Here is a 20,195-nt window from a genome sequence, read left to right as displayed (position 1 = left end):
ATATTATAAATTAAAGCAAGAATACAATAGAGTCATTCTGTATCAAAAATATATACATCCTGTTCTGCTATACTTATTTTTGATAACCTGAATGGACTCATTCATGCCTAGTAAACAGGGAAACACTATTAAAGATATTAGGGTAACACTGAAAAATCACACCACCTTGTGGTGGTTTCTGCCAGTATGTTAATGTTTGATGTCAAAGAAGCATACAGGAAAAAGCTTTCTCACAATTAAAAGAGAAAGCTTTAGAAGTGTCTTCCTTGGGGCACCCAGGTGGCTCCGTCAGTTAAGCAGCTGCCTTCAGCTCAGGTCATGATCCCAGGATTCAGGGATCAAGGCTCATGCCAGGCTTCATGCTCGAGGGAAGTCTGCATTATCTGCGCCCCCACCCCCAACGCCTGCGCTCTCTTCCTCAAATAAATAAAATCTGGAAAAAAAAAAAAAAAAAAGAGGAGCGGCTTCCTTGAGTGAAGGTAGTACTTTAAAAACACTGTTTACCATAACATTAAGCCATCTAATGAAGGTACAAGTGCAGACGAAGGGATTTCAAAGAGCCAGCCTCCTGGGCTTTTAAAAAAAAAGATGAGGCGGGATCCACGCTGAGTCAGACTCCAGTTCTGATGATACTGCTCTCTATTAGAGGAAAACACCCTCAAAGACCTACACATCAAAGGAGACAGCGTTAATGCTAAGGCTTAAGGCTGCCAGGCAGTGTTGGATACCAATGCTAGTCAAGTGCACGTGAACTTCTCTTAGGATTTGTGCAGGTTCCAAAACATATCCACAAACTTTCTGACACTCCGTCCATCAAGAGGCAGTGTCTACACCCCCCACCTGAATCTGGGCAAGATCATGAGTGCCTCGACCAAGAGCATGGCAGAAATGACACTCTGTGAGATTTTTAAAGTTAAAACATAAAAGGCAATGCTGCTTCCACCACGTCTACCAGCCACTCACTTCCGGAGCCCTGAGTTGTCCTACAAAGTCTCACTACCCTGACACTATCACGCTAAAGAGGTCACTTGTAGCTACTTTGTGCAACATGTCCTTTCCTAGCCAACAGTCAGCATCAACTGCCACCCATGAGAGTGAGCCACCATGGATGTCCAGCAAGGCCTCTGATGACTGCCAACCAGCCAACAGTTGACTGAAGCTATAGGAGACGCACAGGTTCTTAGTGTTTTGCCCCAAGCCTATTTTTCCTAATAAACCAGCCCTGTTATTCTTAGTATGCCGCTTTACAGAACAAAGTTTCTCAAGAATACACAAATTTCTGAAACCAGTATTATACTATATGTTAACTAACTAGAATTTAAATAAAAATTTGAAAATAAATACAGAAACTTACAGCGTTACACTAGCATCTTTACAGCATAAGCAAAATTTTACTGGGGGACACTGGGACCAACAAGGGCCTAGGTAGCCACATTCCCCACGTCACTCTTATTTCATCACGTATACTAGCAGTTCTCAGGGTGTGGCATACAGAACCCAGAGGATTTCTGAGATCCTTTCAAAGGAGGTCTGTAAGGCCACAGCTATTTTCTAATACACTAAGATGTAATCTGTCATTTTGAGTCAGTCTTTCATGAGTATACAGTCCAATTTTTTGGAGGCTACTAAGTCAGATCTTAAAGAGATATTTAAAAGTGCAAAACCACAGCATTCTTCTAACTCAAACTTTTAAAAAATAGTTATTTTGCATGAAAAATATTTATATAAATATAATTGGGTTCATTATTGCCATTTTAAACAAATAGATAAGGGTGTATGGGTGGTTTAAGTTTTAAGTCTAAGTTGTTTAATTCTTGATTTTGGCTCAGGTTATGATCTCAGGGTTGTGAGATCAAGTCCTGCATCCGGCTCCATGCCTGGCGTGGAGCCTGCTGAACACTCTCCTTCTCCTGCCCCTGGCTTGTGTACACCAATCTCTTTCTCTCTCACCCTCTCTCTTAAAAAGTAGATAGATAAATAAGTAAAATAAAATTAATCCTTAATTTAAAAACTTGTCAGTTTCAACTTTTAGTTACTGATAAATATAAATATTGATAAATATAACCTGATATATATACTGATACTGATAAATATAACTGATAAATACTGATACTGATACTGATAAATATAATACTGATACTGATAAATATAACCCACATAAACAAAAAGGGTCCTCAATCATTTTTAAGAGGATACAGGATCTTGGGGCGCCTGGGTGGTTCAGTGGGTTAAAGCCCCTGTCTTCAGCTCGGATCCTGGGATACAGCCCCAGGTCTGGCTCTCTGCTCAGCAGGGAGCCTGCTTCCCCTTCTCTCTCTGCCTGCCTCTCTGCCTACTTGTGATCTCTGTCAAATTAATAAATAAAATCTTAAAAAAAAAAAAAAGTATACAGGGTCTTGAGACTAAAAAGTTTGAGAACTGCTCTATTTAAATTCTTTTCTTCCTTTAATTTTCTTTTGTCTGAGATCACACAGTATTTAATGTGTGTAAATTAAAAGCTCAAGTTATGACACTGCCATTGTAAAGAGTTCTAAACTCATATCTAATAAACTTATGTGTTTCTATCTTCCCTAGCTCAGGTTATTTTTTATTTACCTATTCAATCACACAAAAATAGGACTTACTGTCTTACTTATTCTACTTCCTGAATTCATGTCCTACTTTGTATCTTTCCTTCCCTCATCCTCTGGCTTCCTAACCACTTAACACATCTTCTAATCCTACTTCCCATCCACCTGCCAAAATGTCAATGTGGACCCAATACCCATGGATCCCAAACTATGCATCAAGGTGCTCCAGGATGCCACAGGAAATTCACAGGGGTGCCACTAAATATTTTAAGTATTTGAGGTAAACAGAGCAACATGTCCAACATCTGTCCAACACTACATGTACTACGAGCTCAAGGTGGCTCATTGTTAACATCAGAGTATGTTACATTCCTTTCAGTGATGTCCTACCTTTGCAAAACTAAAATTTCCACAACTGCTAAGTTAAAATCAAACACCACAGGAAAATCACTATGGAACAGGAAGTTAGCACTGTAGTATCCAAGGCGAGTATAAGATTCAGGAAAGAAATAAAGTATTATTCTTTCTTTTGATCGGTGTATCACTTTTAGATGAAATAATTAAAATGTTTAACTTTGAGAACACAATCTTTTAAGAATAAAATTTCTCTTTTATTCCACTTACATCTATTATTTCTTCAAGTAACTACTGGCATAAGAAATATTTCTCTCTTTGAACTTAACAAGGAGAACTATTAGAATTTCACTTAGCCCGTGGGTACCGTGAAGAAAGATTCTAAATCCTGGGGTAAAAAGATGGTTGATTAGAGACATATCCATAGAAGTCACCGTTTACCTCATTTTTTGTTGTTTCTACCTTGGTCTTTTCCCTTGACCCAGATGTTGGCATTTCCTTTGTATGTCCATCAGGAATATATATCAAAACACATGGGGCTTCTTTGCAGCTATATGGGCTAAAGAGAAAACGGAGGGCCAAAAGAAGTTTAGAACAAAATTATGTGACAGTAATTCAAACTGAATTCCTAGATTAAGTCACTGGCGTCATGTTAATACTTCTCAAGTATAAACAGTCCATTCTCTTATTATTCAAATCAAAAGCTCTTCAGAGTAGTTTAAAAACAATGGATACATAAATAAAAATTCACAGTGCTAATTATAACCTTCTAATTTAAGATGTTTTATAGATATAAACAGGCTAACTCCAGGACAAAAGTACAGCTCCTCTGCCTGCCACCACAAATGGCACTAGTGGGTGCTCATTCTTGACCGAAAGACAAATGCATCTCCATACAACACATAATATGCTTATAAACAGAAAAATTTCCGTAAAACACTTATAAGAGTTTCTCAATTTTTAAAAGTAATCAGCAAAATCCACTGCCACCAAGACTATTCATAAGCAAATGACTTCTTCAAATTTTGTAGTAAACGCTCAAGTGAAAATATAAAGAGAAGAATTCAGTACATCTCTTCAGTATTTTTGAATAATAGCTTTACTGAGATAAGTTTACTATCTTCCTCTAAATGTACCTGCTGCGTTATTTATATTCTATAATGCATCTAATGAAAATACACTATAAAAGGGTAATAGTAATATTTTTTACCCAATGATATATTGAAATTTTCTCTTTATACTTGGACTACATGAAGATGAATTATAATTTTAGAAATCAATAATTTGTTATTATTATGCTGTTTCAAAGTTACTGCTTGTTACCTTAAGGTCTGAAATATTAAATATAAAAGGCAAATATCAAACTGAATAGAGAATTATCAGGTAGAGTATTTTAGTAGAAATTCGATTTTTAAAATCTTATTTACTATAAGAATGTTAAGCATTTTCATTTAAATGCTCAATGACATTTATTTACCTAACAGGTTCATATGGCTGATCACATATGAAGAATCCTCTTCTCTGGAGTTGTATAATGTCTCCTTTTTTCAAATCCTTAAGGCAGGGATCCCCCAGCATTAGTTCTTCATGCTATAAAGATGACAGAAAACCAAAATACAACTTCTTAGAAATCAGAGCACTGAAAACAACTCTAAAATGTAAGCTGTTTTTCCAGAAGGTGGAATATCCTTAATTTAAACAAATATATTAAAAACTTTACTACTTAAGCAGATACAGTGAAACAGTAAAAAAGCAAGCAATTACATATTTTGTATTTTTTCAAAAGTTAAAATTGATGAACTGATGAATTAACTTCAGGAAACCTTTTAATCAACTTGATTGGTATCCCTGCATATTTAAGTAAGTTTCCCACCATAAATTCCACCATGAGCGGCAGTGTGAAAAGCACAGAGAGACCTAGCTGTAAGGCACAGCAGCACCGCACTTAAGCATAAGCAAGTTCCTTAACCCCACTGTGCTTCAACTCTTATCTTCTGTAAAACAGAAACATCACTCCGTTACATCTTTTCATTTTAACAAAATTTTATAGATCTTTTCCATTTTACTTGAAAACCAAATACTCAAAAGCAATTTTAAAAATTCTAAAAAAAAGTTTATATAACAAGGAAAAAAGAAACATGGTGTCTTTTAGGAGGCTACCTTACTGTTCTTGTTGACATACTGCTTAAAGTCCTCATCTTTCCCCAGCACCGGCTTTGTGATCAAGTGCTCGTACGTGACACAGACTGCAGGAATAGGAAGAGCACGTGCAGTCTCTGCAAGCCATGTGATCTTTGTGGTTTTCTTGTAGTCTTTGTTCTCCAAATTCAATTTTGCATCAAGAGATACAATTTTTCCATCTGCACTTCTACATATAAGATTGAAAAGTGTTAAAAGAAAACCGTAACTGTCATAAATGCATTATTTTGTCTTGTATCTATAATAAGTGGCTAGGAATTTTCTTTGGAAAAATGTCAAAGCAAACATCTACTTGAGCTTCTAATATGTTCCAGACATATACTGGTTAAGAGACGAATAAAATATAATCTACTAGAGAACAGACACACACTAATCTGATGAAAAACATGAACATATCTACAAATTTTAAAGTCATCTGCGTTAAACATTAAAAAATATAAAGTACTATATTTTTAAACATTTAACAATTACTTGAAATCATACATAATGACTGGACAATTCAGATTTCAGAGTTTATATAAATTTTATTAGCATACTATGTTCCATTTATGTAATCTTAAGAACTAACAAGTGTAGCACACTATAATAACTAGAAAGTGCACCTTCATCACAAAATAATGAATTTTAAAACAGATTTTAGGATAAAGAATGTTACGTATACAAATTCTATCCAAAGGATCCCTTCCCCCAGGCAACTGTACAATGAGAATTAGATGACAGGAAGAGACCTATAAGCATGAGAACTAATTTTTTACATCTAGACACAGTAATTTTCAATGTCACAAGCAAAACACCCGATACCCGATAAATGGACACATGGAAAAGAAATCTGTTGTGTGTCCAGAATTAGCAGTTTCTATCCCTGAGCAGATTTACCAGCGGGAAAATGAGTGAGACTAAATCTGGTAATTTTTAATAAGTGAATAAACTAAGAATTCCCTTCCATATTTACTTAAAAACAGAGGAAAAGTTCTTACTTATTTATTTTAGTAATGTTGATGTTGCCCCAATTTATAAAGGTAACCATCTCCCCCTCTGACAAGGTCTCTGCATCAGCACCTTCAATGAAAACTTTAGGACTGTACCACACCGGCTTCAAGCCAACATCAGGATTCTGATTGATTAAAAAAAAAAAAAAAGAAGAAGAAGAGTGTTGATTGAAACAACTTATTGAACCCACCATGCAAATCTAATATTCATTCATTTAATTCTTTAATCAAACATGTTGAATCCCAGCTATGTGACAGTAATGCTAATGGGAGCCAGATAAAGTGACCTGTCCCTACAATTACTTCCAGCCTAAAATTCTTTGTTTTCAGAGCTAAGACAGTATCATTTGTGTTTGGTGTCCCTCCAACCAGAATCTACTTTGCAATCCTCAGAATGTCACCAATGCTTGGCAGCAAAGGAGAAAATGAAGTCACTCCTGATCAGTGGATACAGAACATTACAGGACAACAGATGTCACCACAGCAGGAAAACTGTGGACCTTTCATATTTTAGGTGACAAATTAAAGAGTATCATATTTGTATAGATAGATAAATATTCTGTCTTTTCAGTATGTATTATAAAAGAAGGAAAGAGATTTGGAGAATAAAAAGAACAATGTGTTAACTCTGTTTTTGTTTAAGACTTCAAAAGAAGAAAAGTTTAAGATTTTTTGAAATAAATGTTATACAGCATGTGTTTAGTAGTTACTCAATAAATGTACCAATGTATTTGAGAAAAATTAGTATGCTGTATTGACTTACATTCTGCTGGGCTCAGGAAGAAAGGTAACAGGCTAAATCTCTAACAGTGAGGAAAATGATACCAAAGATTCCACAGATCGCACTGAGCACTCCAGTCATCATTTAAAGAGTGTCTCCAAATCAATAATAAACGTATCCTTTGTTACCTGTGTAACTATTAACTACACTACCTGAACACAACTATCATTTTAACAAATAATCGCCTTAGGACATTTTATCTCACCACTCAAATTTCAAAGCATTCAGTAAGCTTCACAATTAAGCTAACTGTAGTGGGTGATGTGATACAGACAGCACCATAGCCTGGTTGAAGCGATCAGATAAAAGATAAAGGCAAAGTCAAATCTATCACAGACAGATACTCTTTCCAAATCTTATTAGGAGTCCCCATCTTTAAAGTTAAAAATAGCCACTGCCATGTAGAAAGGCAATCATATAAGGCTACAACTCAGATGCATATTATTTTATATGTGAGTTAACCTGTGTACATAACACAGTTATGAGTAAGGTTATGAGTATATTAGGCTACTGTATGAGTGAGTTAGTCTATGAATCTCCATTATACAATGAAGGTATTTGTAGACAACCCACAAAGCTGGAATAAAAGGATCTATTTTTGCGTCAAGGCTGTCAACCAAGCAGTCATAACAAAGACAACAACCATGGTTTAACTAAGAGGAATTCCCTACTACTTGTATCTAAGATTTATATTCTGAATTTAAATGGACAGAGTTCATTCTCACTTCACTGATATTCTCTAAAACAAACTAAATGCCAGTGTGATAGATTCTGAACGAAAACTGTGATTCAAAGGGCACCTGGCTGGCTCAATCGGTAGAGCACACGACTCTTGATCTCAGGGTCATGAGTTCATGCTCCACACTAGGCGTGGAGCCTACGTTAAAAAAAAAATTGTGATTCAATATTACTAGGCCTAATGTTGGGCTTAAAGACAAAGGTACCAATGAATAACCTAGTTAACAGAGAATGCACCTCGGCTTCCCTATAAAGACAACAGCCTGAATTATGGTATCATCTTTCAGAAGGACTCCAAGAAAAGGTGAACTTTTATTATATACTTATATACTATCTCAACAGAACAACAACAACAAAAAGGCACAGAGTCTAAAAGTTCTGAGATGTGTTTTGGATTATTACTAGAATAAATTTCCTCAGAAAAAACCCACAAAAACATTTACTTCAATTAGTAGCAAATACTGACAAAGAATACTGAATAGAAAATGATCTCGAAACCATGCAACAGCTGCCCCCAAGCCACATTTTCCCTTTTCTTATCCTGCTCCTTCTGAGAATAACACTGGTGAAAGTGCAGGGTGACCTTTGGGTGTTTGGCTACTTCTTTCATCTCCTCCTGAGCCTCAGGGATATTCACAGGAATCACTTCTTTCTTCAGTAATGCAACATATCGTGGTGCCACCGGGTCAATAACCTACAACAAATGCAACCTCGTGTTAAAACATCCAGATATTCTTAAAACTTCGTAAATAAAATAAATGATAGCACAGGAATACTAACTGGCTTTCTTTGTTACTGCATTTACTAATTTTTTGTTTTACCTGCTAAGTCTCCTCTAATATTTAACTGTCCAGTAGAAAAAAAGGAAACAATCATAATCGAAAGCTACATGAAATTCAGAGTTCCTTCTCAAGAAAAAGTCCTGACAGGTGAAAAGAAACCAATTAGTTAAAGCAAAATATTACCTTTGAAAATAACTTTTAACTCTGTTATTAGAAGATGAGGAAAAATCATCCTGCAGGGTCATGTATCAATCCTATGGGTAAGTGTGATATGTCCTTTTGTATTGTTGGAAAAGTCCATTTTCAAAGATTATAGGTAATGTATCTTGGTATCAGTTTTAATCAGTGTTAGGCAACACATCACAATCAAAAGCAAAACATTATTAGGTCACTATAATAAGGCAATTCTATAAACTCATAGTATAAACAAGACATTTCTGCTGGTCTGCAAGCTACATATACAGGGACCACTGTGTTCCCAGTACTGAGCAAGGGCCTGGCACACACAGGTAATCAACAGACATTTGCGGATTCACTGGATGAATGGTTCTACTCGCTGTGCTCTGACCTAACTCCACCTCCAAAACAGCAGTAGCATGCCCTTATGGATCGGATATATTTTCCTCACTTTACTGTTCAATTTAAAATTATCCATGGTGACCACACAAAACAGCAGTGTTTAGACACTAAATAAAGCATATGGAAGAAAAACGTAGATAGAGGCATATGTACAGAGTGAGGCATTAAGGAGGATGTAGGAAATAGTGTATGGCTAACTGAACTTGGCTGTGTTTGTTTTATATTACTCTGCTGTTGTTACCACTGCTGGGTTATTTTTTTGTATGTTTGCTTTTAGAGTATTTTCCAGCTTCTGGAAAGAATAATATGAAAATTCTCAGTGACTCAGAGGGTCACTCATAAAAGCCTGAAAAGCTCTTTAACTTCCCTGTGTCTGCTACTCCTCATGGCTTATATTTCATGTTGGTAGTAAATCAGGACCAGCCTCTCTCTATATTTGTCATTCCATTCTTCCCTCCCTTGAGTTAGCTTAAAGATCATCCTTACTAGTTCAAGATTCCTCCTTTCAGCTTCAATTGGGCCAAAATGATCGAAGACTTAATTTGCAATTCCTCAGTTCAGTATTTAAGCCAGGAAGATATAATTTCTTTAAAGAAAGCTACAACTAGACAAGCCGGCCTGAGAAACCTCCAGGTCACTGCAGCTCAGCCTCCTCACCTGACAAGAGCCGGAGAAGATGGTTTCTCACACCCGACTATGTGTAATCATCACTTACACAGCGGCTAGCTCAGATTCTCATGCCACTTAACCCTACAGGACAATGAATGTAATAGTCCGAAGTAAAGGCTAAAGAAATCTATTTTTAACAAGCATTCCATAGGATAGTCAGGGACAGTGAAGTCTGAGAAATCTTGGATTAAAAGATTTTAAGTTTTTCAGCTCTAAATTATACAATTCTAAAAATTTTTGGGATCAAATTACTCTGAAGTGTCCCAGGGATTTCAAGGAATTCCCCTGGCAGACACCACCCAGTGGGGGAAAGACAGGCCTGGGACTGTGCAGAAGACTCCAGAACCCTTAACAAACTTCCACCAGAAAAACTACCCTTTTATTTACTGGGGTTTACTTGAAAATTTTTCATTTGAAGACTTTCCTTTTTTGGGGTCAGAGAGAAGTCTCTACATACTTTAAATTTACTAGGTAGGGGCAGAGGCAAGGGAGTTGGGATGAGATTTGGGGGGGAAACTATGATATTATCATACTACTGAAATACTAACATAGCTTTCAAAATTACAGCAATAAAGGAAGGTTGATATAAGCAAGTTTTACTGTAAAATGAACACCTTAAAGCCATGACTTTTCTGCCTTGGCTAAAGAGTTCAGATCTTAATACTCACACTTACATACAACCAAGAAGAAAATTAGGTTAATACAGAGTAAGCTAGTGAAATGTCTCCTATCAGTATCACGGTAGATTATATGTAATGGAACTAGGTAACTTTTATTTAGTTATGATTCAGAAAAATTATGTATTAATTTACCAATATGAAAAGCCAGGCTAAGAAAATATGGATTATAGAATTTTCAGAAGGATATTGAGATTATTACTCACCCCACATCTCACTGTCCCCTTCATCCATTTCTCCCCTTTCCTCAGCCATATACACTATACTCTGCAAATAAAGCTCTTTCTCCAAAGGAACATGTACTTAAAGAGTTCCAGCTAATCCAGTTACCCCTCTAGTCCTTTAGCAGAAGATGCTTTAACAAAAATGCTAAGTTATGCGAAAATGCTAAGTTACTAAGAGCGGGAAAGTATCCAGAGAATGACATTTTATCTCTGTCCTTAATGACTGCCTCACCGAGCCATGGTGTTAAATTTAGTTCAGTGATGTCTCACTTACATTTTATTCACAGAGCTTGGAAAGAAAGAGTAAGCTACAAAATAACAAAGCAGTAATCAGACTGAATGGGACATGAACCCTAAACATGAGATCTGTACCTCAGGGGGGCAGAAAGGGTGGCAAAGTGAAGGAAGTGTAGGAGGAGGTGAGGAAATCCAGCAACAGAAACGAAAAGGTACGTCACCAGAATAACGTCATTTTTACTACCCATCAGAATGTTTTAACTGTGCTGTTTTCATCATGGTGCTTAATGATTAGAGGCCCCACAGATGTATGGATAAACAAAGCAGCCTGAAGAATACTCATCTACTTTCATTCCCTTCCGTATCCCCACTAAAAAAACATAAAGGATTAGGGGCGCCTGGGTGGCTCAGTCAGTTAAGCATCCACCTTCAGCTCAAATCATGATCCTGGGGTCCTGGGATTGAGCCCTGCATTGGGCTCCTTGCTTGAAGGGAACCTGCTTCTCCCTCTCCTCCCCACTCAGTGCTCGCTCTCTCTCTCTAATAAATAAAATCTTAAAAAAAAGGAAAAGATTTAAAGAAAAGGAATTGTTGTTGTTGTTGTTTAAAAGTACAAACCCCGAAAACTAGTGTAATCAAAGAGGAGATAACAACAAAATTCTGTGATCTGAAAATCATACAGAAACATCCCCTCTCTGTTCCATAAATGAGGCAACTGCCACTTCCCCATCCCCACTACAGAAGAAAGTTTACTCTGCAAGGAGGAGGGTGCCTAGATCCTGGCAGGGACCAGGAGGAGCTGAAGGAGAGGGTACTGCACAAAATTAAGTGAATGCGTGATACTACACAGAAAGGCCCTCGGTCCTCCTCCGTTCAGCTCCAAAGCTCTGACAGCTAAGCCTTCACACTTCAGGCAGGTAATTAAAAGAAACTTCCTTGGAAAAACTGCCAATTCCAAGAGATAAGAGATAAAGTTACTGACACAGAGGTTCTCCAACTGACTGACTCAGCTAGGTCCTCCTACAGTGAGGCTCAGCTGACAAGTCCAACTCTTTGTTTTGGGCCTTCTCACTGCTCCTTTAGTCCCCCATGTTAAACATGAGCAGATAACCAAGATTATCCAGACCTCTGAGATGTCTTTAACATGCTTTTAATATGAAATAAAAAGCCAAAATAATCTGCAGGAAAGAGAGATCACAAGAAGAAATTCCTACTGATGTTAGTATTCTAAGCATGAAACAGGAACAAGAACTTTTTTTCAAGTCAGAGAACAGAAACAAAATCTTGGAAACATGATATATAAATGAAAAACTCAACAGGAGGTTGGGAAGATACAGCTGAGTCAATCCAGTACAAAGCAAAGCCAAAAGATGAAATAGAAAAAAAGAGAAGATAAACCTGAAGGACCAGTCCAGGAGGCCCAACATCTGCTCACGAGTTCCAGGAAGAAGAACGCGAGGCAGAGAAAAAATAAAGAAAGGATTCAAGACAATTTCCCAGAACTGAAGGAACGAGTTTCCAGACTGGAAGCCACCTGTTTTTCTGACGGATAAAGATGCAAATGGAGCCCCGCCACAGCACCTCCTCATGAAATTTCAGAATGAAAAAGGTCATATACAAGGTCTCAAAAATCTTCATCCCTTGCCCCCTTCTCAGGGAGCAACCAAAGGACAGAGCAGAGCAAAGCAAGGGGAACATAAAAAAAGATGAGAGCTCCAAGAACCAGGCAATCAATCCATCACAGAACAAAAGCACACGAAACCCCAGGACGATGGCCGAGCACGGAAGACTGCTGAGCCTCCGAAGCTGCGCGGAGCAGGGCAGGAGGCTCTAGCAGAGCGGTCTCCATGATGGAACTGAAAGAACACTGAGGCACAAGAACACCTTGGTAGGAAATTCAGACAATTCATAGAGGACAGAAGTAGTAAACGAAACAAATGAGGGAAAACAATAATTAACTACAAGAAAACCAAGAGGGTCTGAGAAAAAAGTAAGAGACCCATGTCCCCTCTTTTCGTTGTGTGAGTCAGAGGAGGATGCCTAAAACTTAAATAAAAAATAAGAAATAGCAACACACATATTATTCAGAGATACAGGCAATAAAAATACCAAAACAATGATCTAAAAGAGCTGAAAGTCATTTCTCTGGGGGGGGATATGGAAGGGAAGAAGACAGGGAAATATGCTCCTCACCTTAACAGACCCTACAGAACTGACCGTGGTGAAATGTAATTCATGTATTTGAACTAAGTGCATATGTGTAATTTTATTAAAACTTAAAACCTTTAAAATTTGGGTTATTAATGAAAAGTACACCAAATTAACTTTGCCTGTAAATTCTACTTGTATTTATTATTAGTAACTGCAGCAACAGAAAGAGCCAATTAATTCCTTTATGTATCAAAAACACACAAGACTAAATAAAACAAATTCAAGACACATGCGAGACAAGCAAGTCTTTCTTGAAGCAAGGCATCAGCACAATCAAGCAGCAGTAAGAAAAAAGTACAGAACACAATCACAGAAACTATAGTTTAAAACACGGCATTTTAATGATTTGCCTTATTATAGTGTCTAAGCATCTGCTTCCAATTGGCAATTAACAATGTCAATATGCAGTATTCCTTATTTGACTTTCATTTAAGAACAGTTAAAAAAAAAAAACTAGATTCAATAAGACACAGGAATTACAATTAGTGAACCTTCAATACAACTCGGTGAAACATACAACTTAAAAACTCCGTCCTCTCAGCACACAAGGGAACAGTGGAATGAAGTTAGCCAGATCTTCCCTTTGCCACTAAGAAAACCAGAGGACATGATTTTTAAAACTAGGAATAATGCATTTTCAGTGGATTTGTATAAGCAAGTCTTTTATATAAATGTGATTGTGCTTCACAGCTGTATAACATCTCAGGTTATGACATGTAATACGCTAAAAGCTATGTGCTAGGTAAGGCGAATAAAAGCGTTAAGTGATACCTTCTTACAGAGAGCTCGCAGCTTGAAAGCAGAAAAATGAAATGCAGTGTTCGTAAGAGATTTAAGGAAAAAACTGTTACCGCTCCCCACTAACTCCAAGTTTGTTTTAATCACTGTGACTTGTTTGGTATAGAAAATAGGCTTAAAACTCTTTATAGGTTTAAGAAAGGAAAACATTCCATTTTCCTGAAGGTCTGCAAAATGGTAACATTCTTCACAAAGTTTTCTCTATGATGAACACACTAATGAATTCTACACATATCATAGTATTCAGGACTTAGGCACAAGAAAGGAGGACCAAAAGTCAAAATGTGTACCTTTTTATTAAATGCCCAAATTTTGTCCCATTCCATGTTCACAACTGAACGTGAAGAGCCCTAGAAAAGCAATAATAAAATGACTTAAAAGGCAAAAAGTATTCATTGGAGTACGTAAGCTACGCATGTTAGAAAAAAAATAAACCCCCCAAATACTTGCAAGTTTACTTCCATTGGACTATAAAACCTAGTATGCACAAACTAATTTGGTTACCCTGAACAGCCAGAGTCAAGAGCTGTATATTTCACTATATAAAAATACTACAGGCCGTCTTTGTCCCACTTCAGCTTACTAGAGTAGGATGTTCTCAATTTTCCACTATCATAAACACACTCTTTGAAAAAAAAAAAAATTCTGCCTTTGCATTATAAGAAACAAGGAACAAAATGAACAGAAATTAACAGAGACTAAAGGGATATTAATAAGACACTTGGAAACTCAAACAGAGAAGATGGAAAACAAAGTGTAGGTCACCTGAGCAGCAATAAACTGTTTCAGCCCTTCAACAGTCATCCCTCTTCTGAGCACACCACGAACCGTAGGAAACCTTGGGTCATCCCTGGGAAACAGGGAAATTTGTAAGTACCAAGGAGATCTTTTTAATGTATAAACACAAGCAGTACAAAATACCTTAATGAATAATAACTATAGTTAGCTTGTGAAATAGTTGGACTGAGGTTGTTTAAATAATAATTGAGTAGCTTATAATACCGGTGAGCCCACACACATGGAAGAGGAAAACTGCTTACTAGTCAAATACTGCTCAGTAAAACAAATGCACTACTTTCAAAAAGACACAGAGGTGACATCTTCAAATAGGGAAAACCCATGTATTAAAACATTCTTATTTGCTTTTTATTTAACAAATATTCAAGCTCCCTATTCTACATACGACCGTGAGAATCAGATAAGAAATGGTATCATGTCATCCATGTATGAATATAGTTTATAAAGCCCCTTGGGTTGTAAAAAATATATACACTGGTTATTAACATTCTACAGAAATTTTATTTTCAATAAAAACCTTTGCCTGGAGCCCAAGATAAACTTGCCTTTTATCAAATTCAGCTCTAAAATAAACCAGTATAAAATACTATTAACTATTATGCAATGCTAATAGAAACTAATATATACATTCCTGTTAATTCAGATAAAGAATAGACTTAGCAGCATGGTAACTCATCTGAACAGGTTTCCTTTACACAGATCTATGGCTACAAGATGACTTTAATTTTTATATTCCTCTTTCTCGTAGAAATCCTGTACAGGTTAACATGCTACAGAGATTTGTAAACATTTCCTAGGAGCTGAGTGCTCTGGGCATCCAATGGCTCCACAAGGTGGGTCTTCACCACCAAGGCAGAAACCGTTTATGTCTTCACCTCAACTCAGTATTTTTGGCCTTCCTGGGACCTAGCTGAAAAGCCTCAGAGCCTCAGCAGAGTGTGGAAAATGGTAACAAGATATACAAAGGACAAGAGTCACAACTACTTTTCTACAAAACGCCAAGATCAGCAGAGAATGTGCCCTTGTGTGTTTTGCATTCCCATGTACCAGGGTCCAAATGGGCACTCCATATTTGTAGCATTAAAATAAAGGGAGCAGTAGGGGGACTTGATGCACTGGATGAAATAAAGATAAGGACCAGAAACCCTACAGGCCCACCCACTCTACCTCTTCCCATTCACCCTCCCACCTGCCCCTCAAAACAGTTTTAAAATCACTGATAGACCATATTCTTACTACTTCCTCTCAATTCTAGGTCACAGTAAACATACCATCCATCTACCAATCCTTCGTTGACAAACCACGTGAGTTTTCTTTTCGAGAGCACTGTGTTGTTGAGATTTAGTCGACTATATTCCCAAATATATGGTTTTCTTATGCCTAAGGCTTCAATAATCCAATAAAACTGTTCATCTCTGTCATGGTATTCTGTTGTTCTCAGGGCATGTGTAACGCCTTCAATACTGTCAACTATGGGACAGGCAAAATCGTATGTTGGATAAACACTGGAAAAAAAGGGAATACATTGAAAAGTAAACTGAAGCATTTTACCCTTTCCATCTTAGATTATTGCATTATAAGAAGCAAGAGTAATTTGAAATATAATTCCTTACAAATTAGGAATTTCTTAAAAATCAACAGGTTTTATGACCCATAATATTCAAAGTATATCAAAATATTATCAGTCTTTGAGACCAACAAGTCAGTTAACCCACTCAATGTTCAAACAAAAAAGCAAATTTGCAATTTAACAGACAACTGGGTATTGGCACAGCAAATTCTACAATCTACACTTCATGTATAGCATAGGAGAAAGCGAAAAGCAAAATACTGCTGACCCTTGAACACCACAAATTAGAACTACATGTGTCCACTTATCCATGGATTTTTATAAACATAGTACAGTACTACAAATGTATTCTTATGATTTTCTTAGTATTTTATTTTCTCTGGTTTATTTTACGAATACAGTATATAATACATACAACATAAAAATGTGTTAACCGACTATGTTATCAGCACGGCTTCTGTCAATAGGAGGCTACTAGTAGCTAAGTTCTTGGGGAATCAGAAGTCATACACAGATTTTTGACTGCACAGGGGGTTGGCACCCTAACTCCCTGCACTGCAAGAGTCAACTGTACATAAAAATTCAAAGGAATTTTTAGCTTTTCAATATCTTAATAAATCCCACACTTGAATAAATACCTAAGCTTAATCTCCTGTAATTAAATGAATTTAAGAATAAAGCATTTCCTTCTCTGACAAGTAAAAGAGAAGAAAAGTAGGTTAATTAAAATTCCATTTAAGATGAAATGGCCTTAGAAACAGTTCCTGATTAAAATAGTGTACACGATGTGAAAGCACTCTGAGTTTTAAGAAATATATTATTGCATTATGCCTTCTAATTTTTTGGATACGACTTCATTAAAATGCTACTGCATTATGCTTGGCAATTATTTGATACTGAAAATGTGTATCCAAATTCACTTTTCCAAAGGTAGTCGAAATATTTGCTTAATAAAATAAGGAGAAAGCACCCTGTAAAAATGACTTATGTAGATACCTGTAACCACATGTGTAAGGTTTTGTCTACATATGGACACCATATCTACACCCACAAATTTAAAGAAAGTTACATTAGTTAAAGAGGTTAGCATTTACATTCACTAATCTCAGAAGTGTGGATTCAGCAATTATATGTAGTAGGCTTCTTCAAAATTATTAAAAAAAAATTCTATAGTTACTTTATAAAAGTAAATTAAGAGGGGAGGGGAACCCATTTGAAGAAAAAAATCATTAACTGAAAACCCACACAGAAAGCTAATCAAAACTAGAAAAAAAACGCATGATACTTTCTTATATTGTTCCTATTTCTGTAAATTTTTAATTCCATCACTTTTGTGAATCAATTTATGCCCAGCAGAATCCAAGTTTATAAGAGGAAGAAAACTATCTTCATCTAAAGATACACACCAGGGCACCTGGGTGGCTCAGGGGGTTAAGCCTCTGCATTCGGCTGAGGTCATGATCCCAGGGTCCTGGGATCGAGCCCCGCATCAGATTCTCTGCTCAGTGGGGAGCCTGCTTCCCCCTCTCTCTCTGCCTGCCTCTCTGCCTACCTGCGATCTCTCTCTCTCTGTCAAATAAATAAAATCTTTAAAAACATAAAATAAAATAAAAAATAAAAATACACACCACAGTAAACCTAGTCAATACAAAAAGCAATTTTCGGGAGAGTATAAGACTTTTATAGATGGAAATTATCTCAGAAATAACCTAACATAACCTTAATCAATAAGTTAGTAAACCCCCAAGAGATTAGGTTACACACTCTACCAACAGCAGTTACTAATCTGTGGATGAACAAAGATCCAAGTCTCCTGACTATTCTGAATGTACTCCACATTTACAGAGATCAACAAAAATCATACTAGGCTACCGAGCATAATGAAAGAGATACACTCACTTGTATTTATTTCCAGTTCTTGGATGTGGCTGAATTTTACAGCGATAAAGTGTTGGGTCTCTCATACATCCATTGTTACTACTCATGTCAATTTTTGCTCTCAGACAACAGGACTGGCCAAACTGGCTCCCTTTTTTCATTTCTTCCCACATTTGCAGATTCTTCTCAACAGCTATAAGATGATAATTATATTAGTTTATCTCATGTATCACTAATCTAGTTGAATTCAAATTATTTTAATAGTCCCATAATTTGATACAAATTTCCACATTCAACTTGTATAATAAAAGCACACTCCACTAGTTTAAAAGTACTATAATAGTTCTAATATTTGGTATAAAGAGTAAATGCATCATTTTTTTATGAAGTCTCACAAAACGCTTAAAAAATACACTCTATACATGTATTTTTAAAGGCAGTCAAATCGATACATTCCACTGTTATAATACTGATTTAAGAGTAAGAGCGAATGGGGCGCCTGGGTGGCTCAGTGGGTTAAAGCCTCTGCCTTCAGCTCAGGTCATGTTCCTAGGGTTCTGGGATCGAGCCCCGAATCAGGCTCTGCGGGGAGCCTGCTTCCTCCTCTCTCTCTGCCTGCCTCTCTGCCTACTTGTGATCTCTCTATCTGTCAAATAAATAAATAAAATCTTTAAAAAAAAAAAAAGAGTAAGAGCGAAAGAGGCCAAAAGGTTTTTCTCATCCTGCATTTCCTCGTTTCCCATCATAGCACAACTGTTCAGCCCGACTCCCTTAAATTTAACACTGCCTTTGAAGCAGAAGCATTCTGTCCCTTTGCTACCTCACGCCCAGGGGACAGACCAGATTGGCCTGATCTACAGGGCCCACAGGGATCAGTGCTACTGCCCGTGCCCAGGTAAAGAACACGGCTCGGGCTGTGAGCCTGAGCCTGTGGGCTCCCTGAAAGCCCTGTCAGTCATTCCAGTGGAAAGCAGGAGACTCTTATACTGAAAAACATGAAAGAGCACAGAAAACAATGACACAAGTTTAATCCCAGAAAAAAGAATTCTATGTCCTAAATGGCTATGCTTCTATTTATGTGAGAACACTGAAAACCTGTCCCATGTAGGTAAGAAAGAACTATGACACAGTGATTCTCTGCGGAAGCTCCTGAAGGGAATGCAAAAATCTTACCTGCCCTCAAAAAAATCAAGTGAGGTCTATAAGTAAAGTTGTTAAAAATCTCTGAAAATGTAGGGAAACTTAAAAAAGAGAAAAAAGAAAGACTTCTGTAACAATCTAAATTCACTAGACACTTCCCAAGATTTAAATACAGTATACTGTGGAAATTATGGCAACATAATTACAGAGTGAAAATAGCCCTATTCAGTAACTCAGGGGACACGTAATGAGTAAGAAAGGTTATTTCATCAAGTGATATTTCTGAGGTACAGAGCAGTACACCGAGCTTCCATATTATATTCAGTATTATATTCACATTTACCCACATGCTAAGAAGATCTGGGTACTAATAACATGATCAAACATTTTACAGAAAGACTCAGTATTTAAATTGGGAGAACTACAAAAAGTTGCAGAAATAACCATTCAAACGGAATGAATATAATGCCAAAGACAGCACTTAGTAAGCGAGACAGGAAGGGCACGCACACGTCACATGCAGTTGTGATGGCAACAAAGTAAAAACAATTAAAGATGATAAAGAAAGAAAAAGAACTCTGTGATGAATTAATGTATGAATCATACTCCCAAATGTGTCTCAAACGAGCATCTTTCACAGAAATCTTGTTCTACTGAAGAAAAAGAACAGAAGCCCATCAATTAAAATACAATACACTAAATGTGCCTTACAGTTTTTTCTGTGCTTGGATTCTATCCTCTGTTCACGTTCTGCTTTCATCTGCTCTGCAGGAGTATCATCCACATAAGCCTTCCCTTCCTGAATTAGCTTCTCAGCATATTTCATTATAGTCTCAAAATGATCTGAGGTATAAGTAAATTGATCTGGTTTGATATGCAACATTGCAACATCTTCCAAGATAACCTACAAAAAGAATCCAAAATAACCATCACTTTATCTTTTGCATTTTCTTGTGTATTTTCAATCCTTGATACTGCATTTGGGCAAATGTAATTATACA

The 20,195-nt window shown here is 36.8% G+C and overlaps 1 protein-coding gene across 1 annotated transcript in view; it reads right to left on the bottom strand.

Moving 5' to 3' along the window:
• Positions 1 to 20,195, bottom strand: part of EPRS1 (glutamyl-prolyl-tRNA synthetase 1) — a 66,061-nt gene that overhangs the window by 29,174 nt on the left and 16,692 nt on the right. Inside the window, exons 8-17 of the mRNA XM_080824021.1 lie at positions 19,906 to 20,098; positions 18,076 to 18,247; positions 15,878 to 16,111; positions 14,574 to 14,658; positions 14,099 to 14,158; positions 8,215 to 8,325; positions 6,101 to 6,237; positions 5,085 to 5,292; positions 4,402 to 4,514; positions 3,366 to 3,483 (exon numbers count right to left, since the gene is read on the bottom strand). Of these exons, the coding sequence (XP_080680147.1) occupies positions 3,366 to 3,483; positions 4,402 to 4,514; positions 5,085 to 5,292; positions 6,101 to 6,237; positions 8,215 to 8,325; positions 14,099 to 14,158; positions 14,574 to 14,658; positions 15,878 to 16,111; positions 18,076 to 18,247; positions 19,906 to 20,098 (1,431 nt within the window). The remainder of the gene's footprint in view (positions 1 to 3,365; positions 3,484 to 4,401; positions 4,515 to 5,084; positions 5,293 to 6,100; positions 6,238 to 8,214; positions 8,326 to 14,098; positions 14,159 to 14,573; positions 14,659 to 15,877; positions 16,112 to 18,075; positions 18,248 to 19,905; positions 20,099 to 20,195) is intronic.

This window comes from Martes martes (assembly GCF_963455335.1).
Source record: "Martes martes genome assembly, chromosome: 15".
In the NCBI taxonomy this organism is placed as follows: Eukaryota; Metazoa; Chordata; class Mammalia; order Carnivora; family Mustelidae; genus Martes; species Martes martes.
This window is presented reverse-complemented; position numbering and strand designations above follow the sequence as displayed.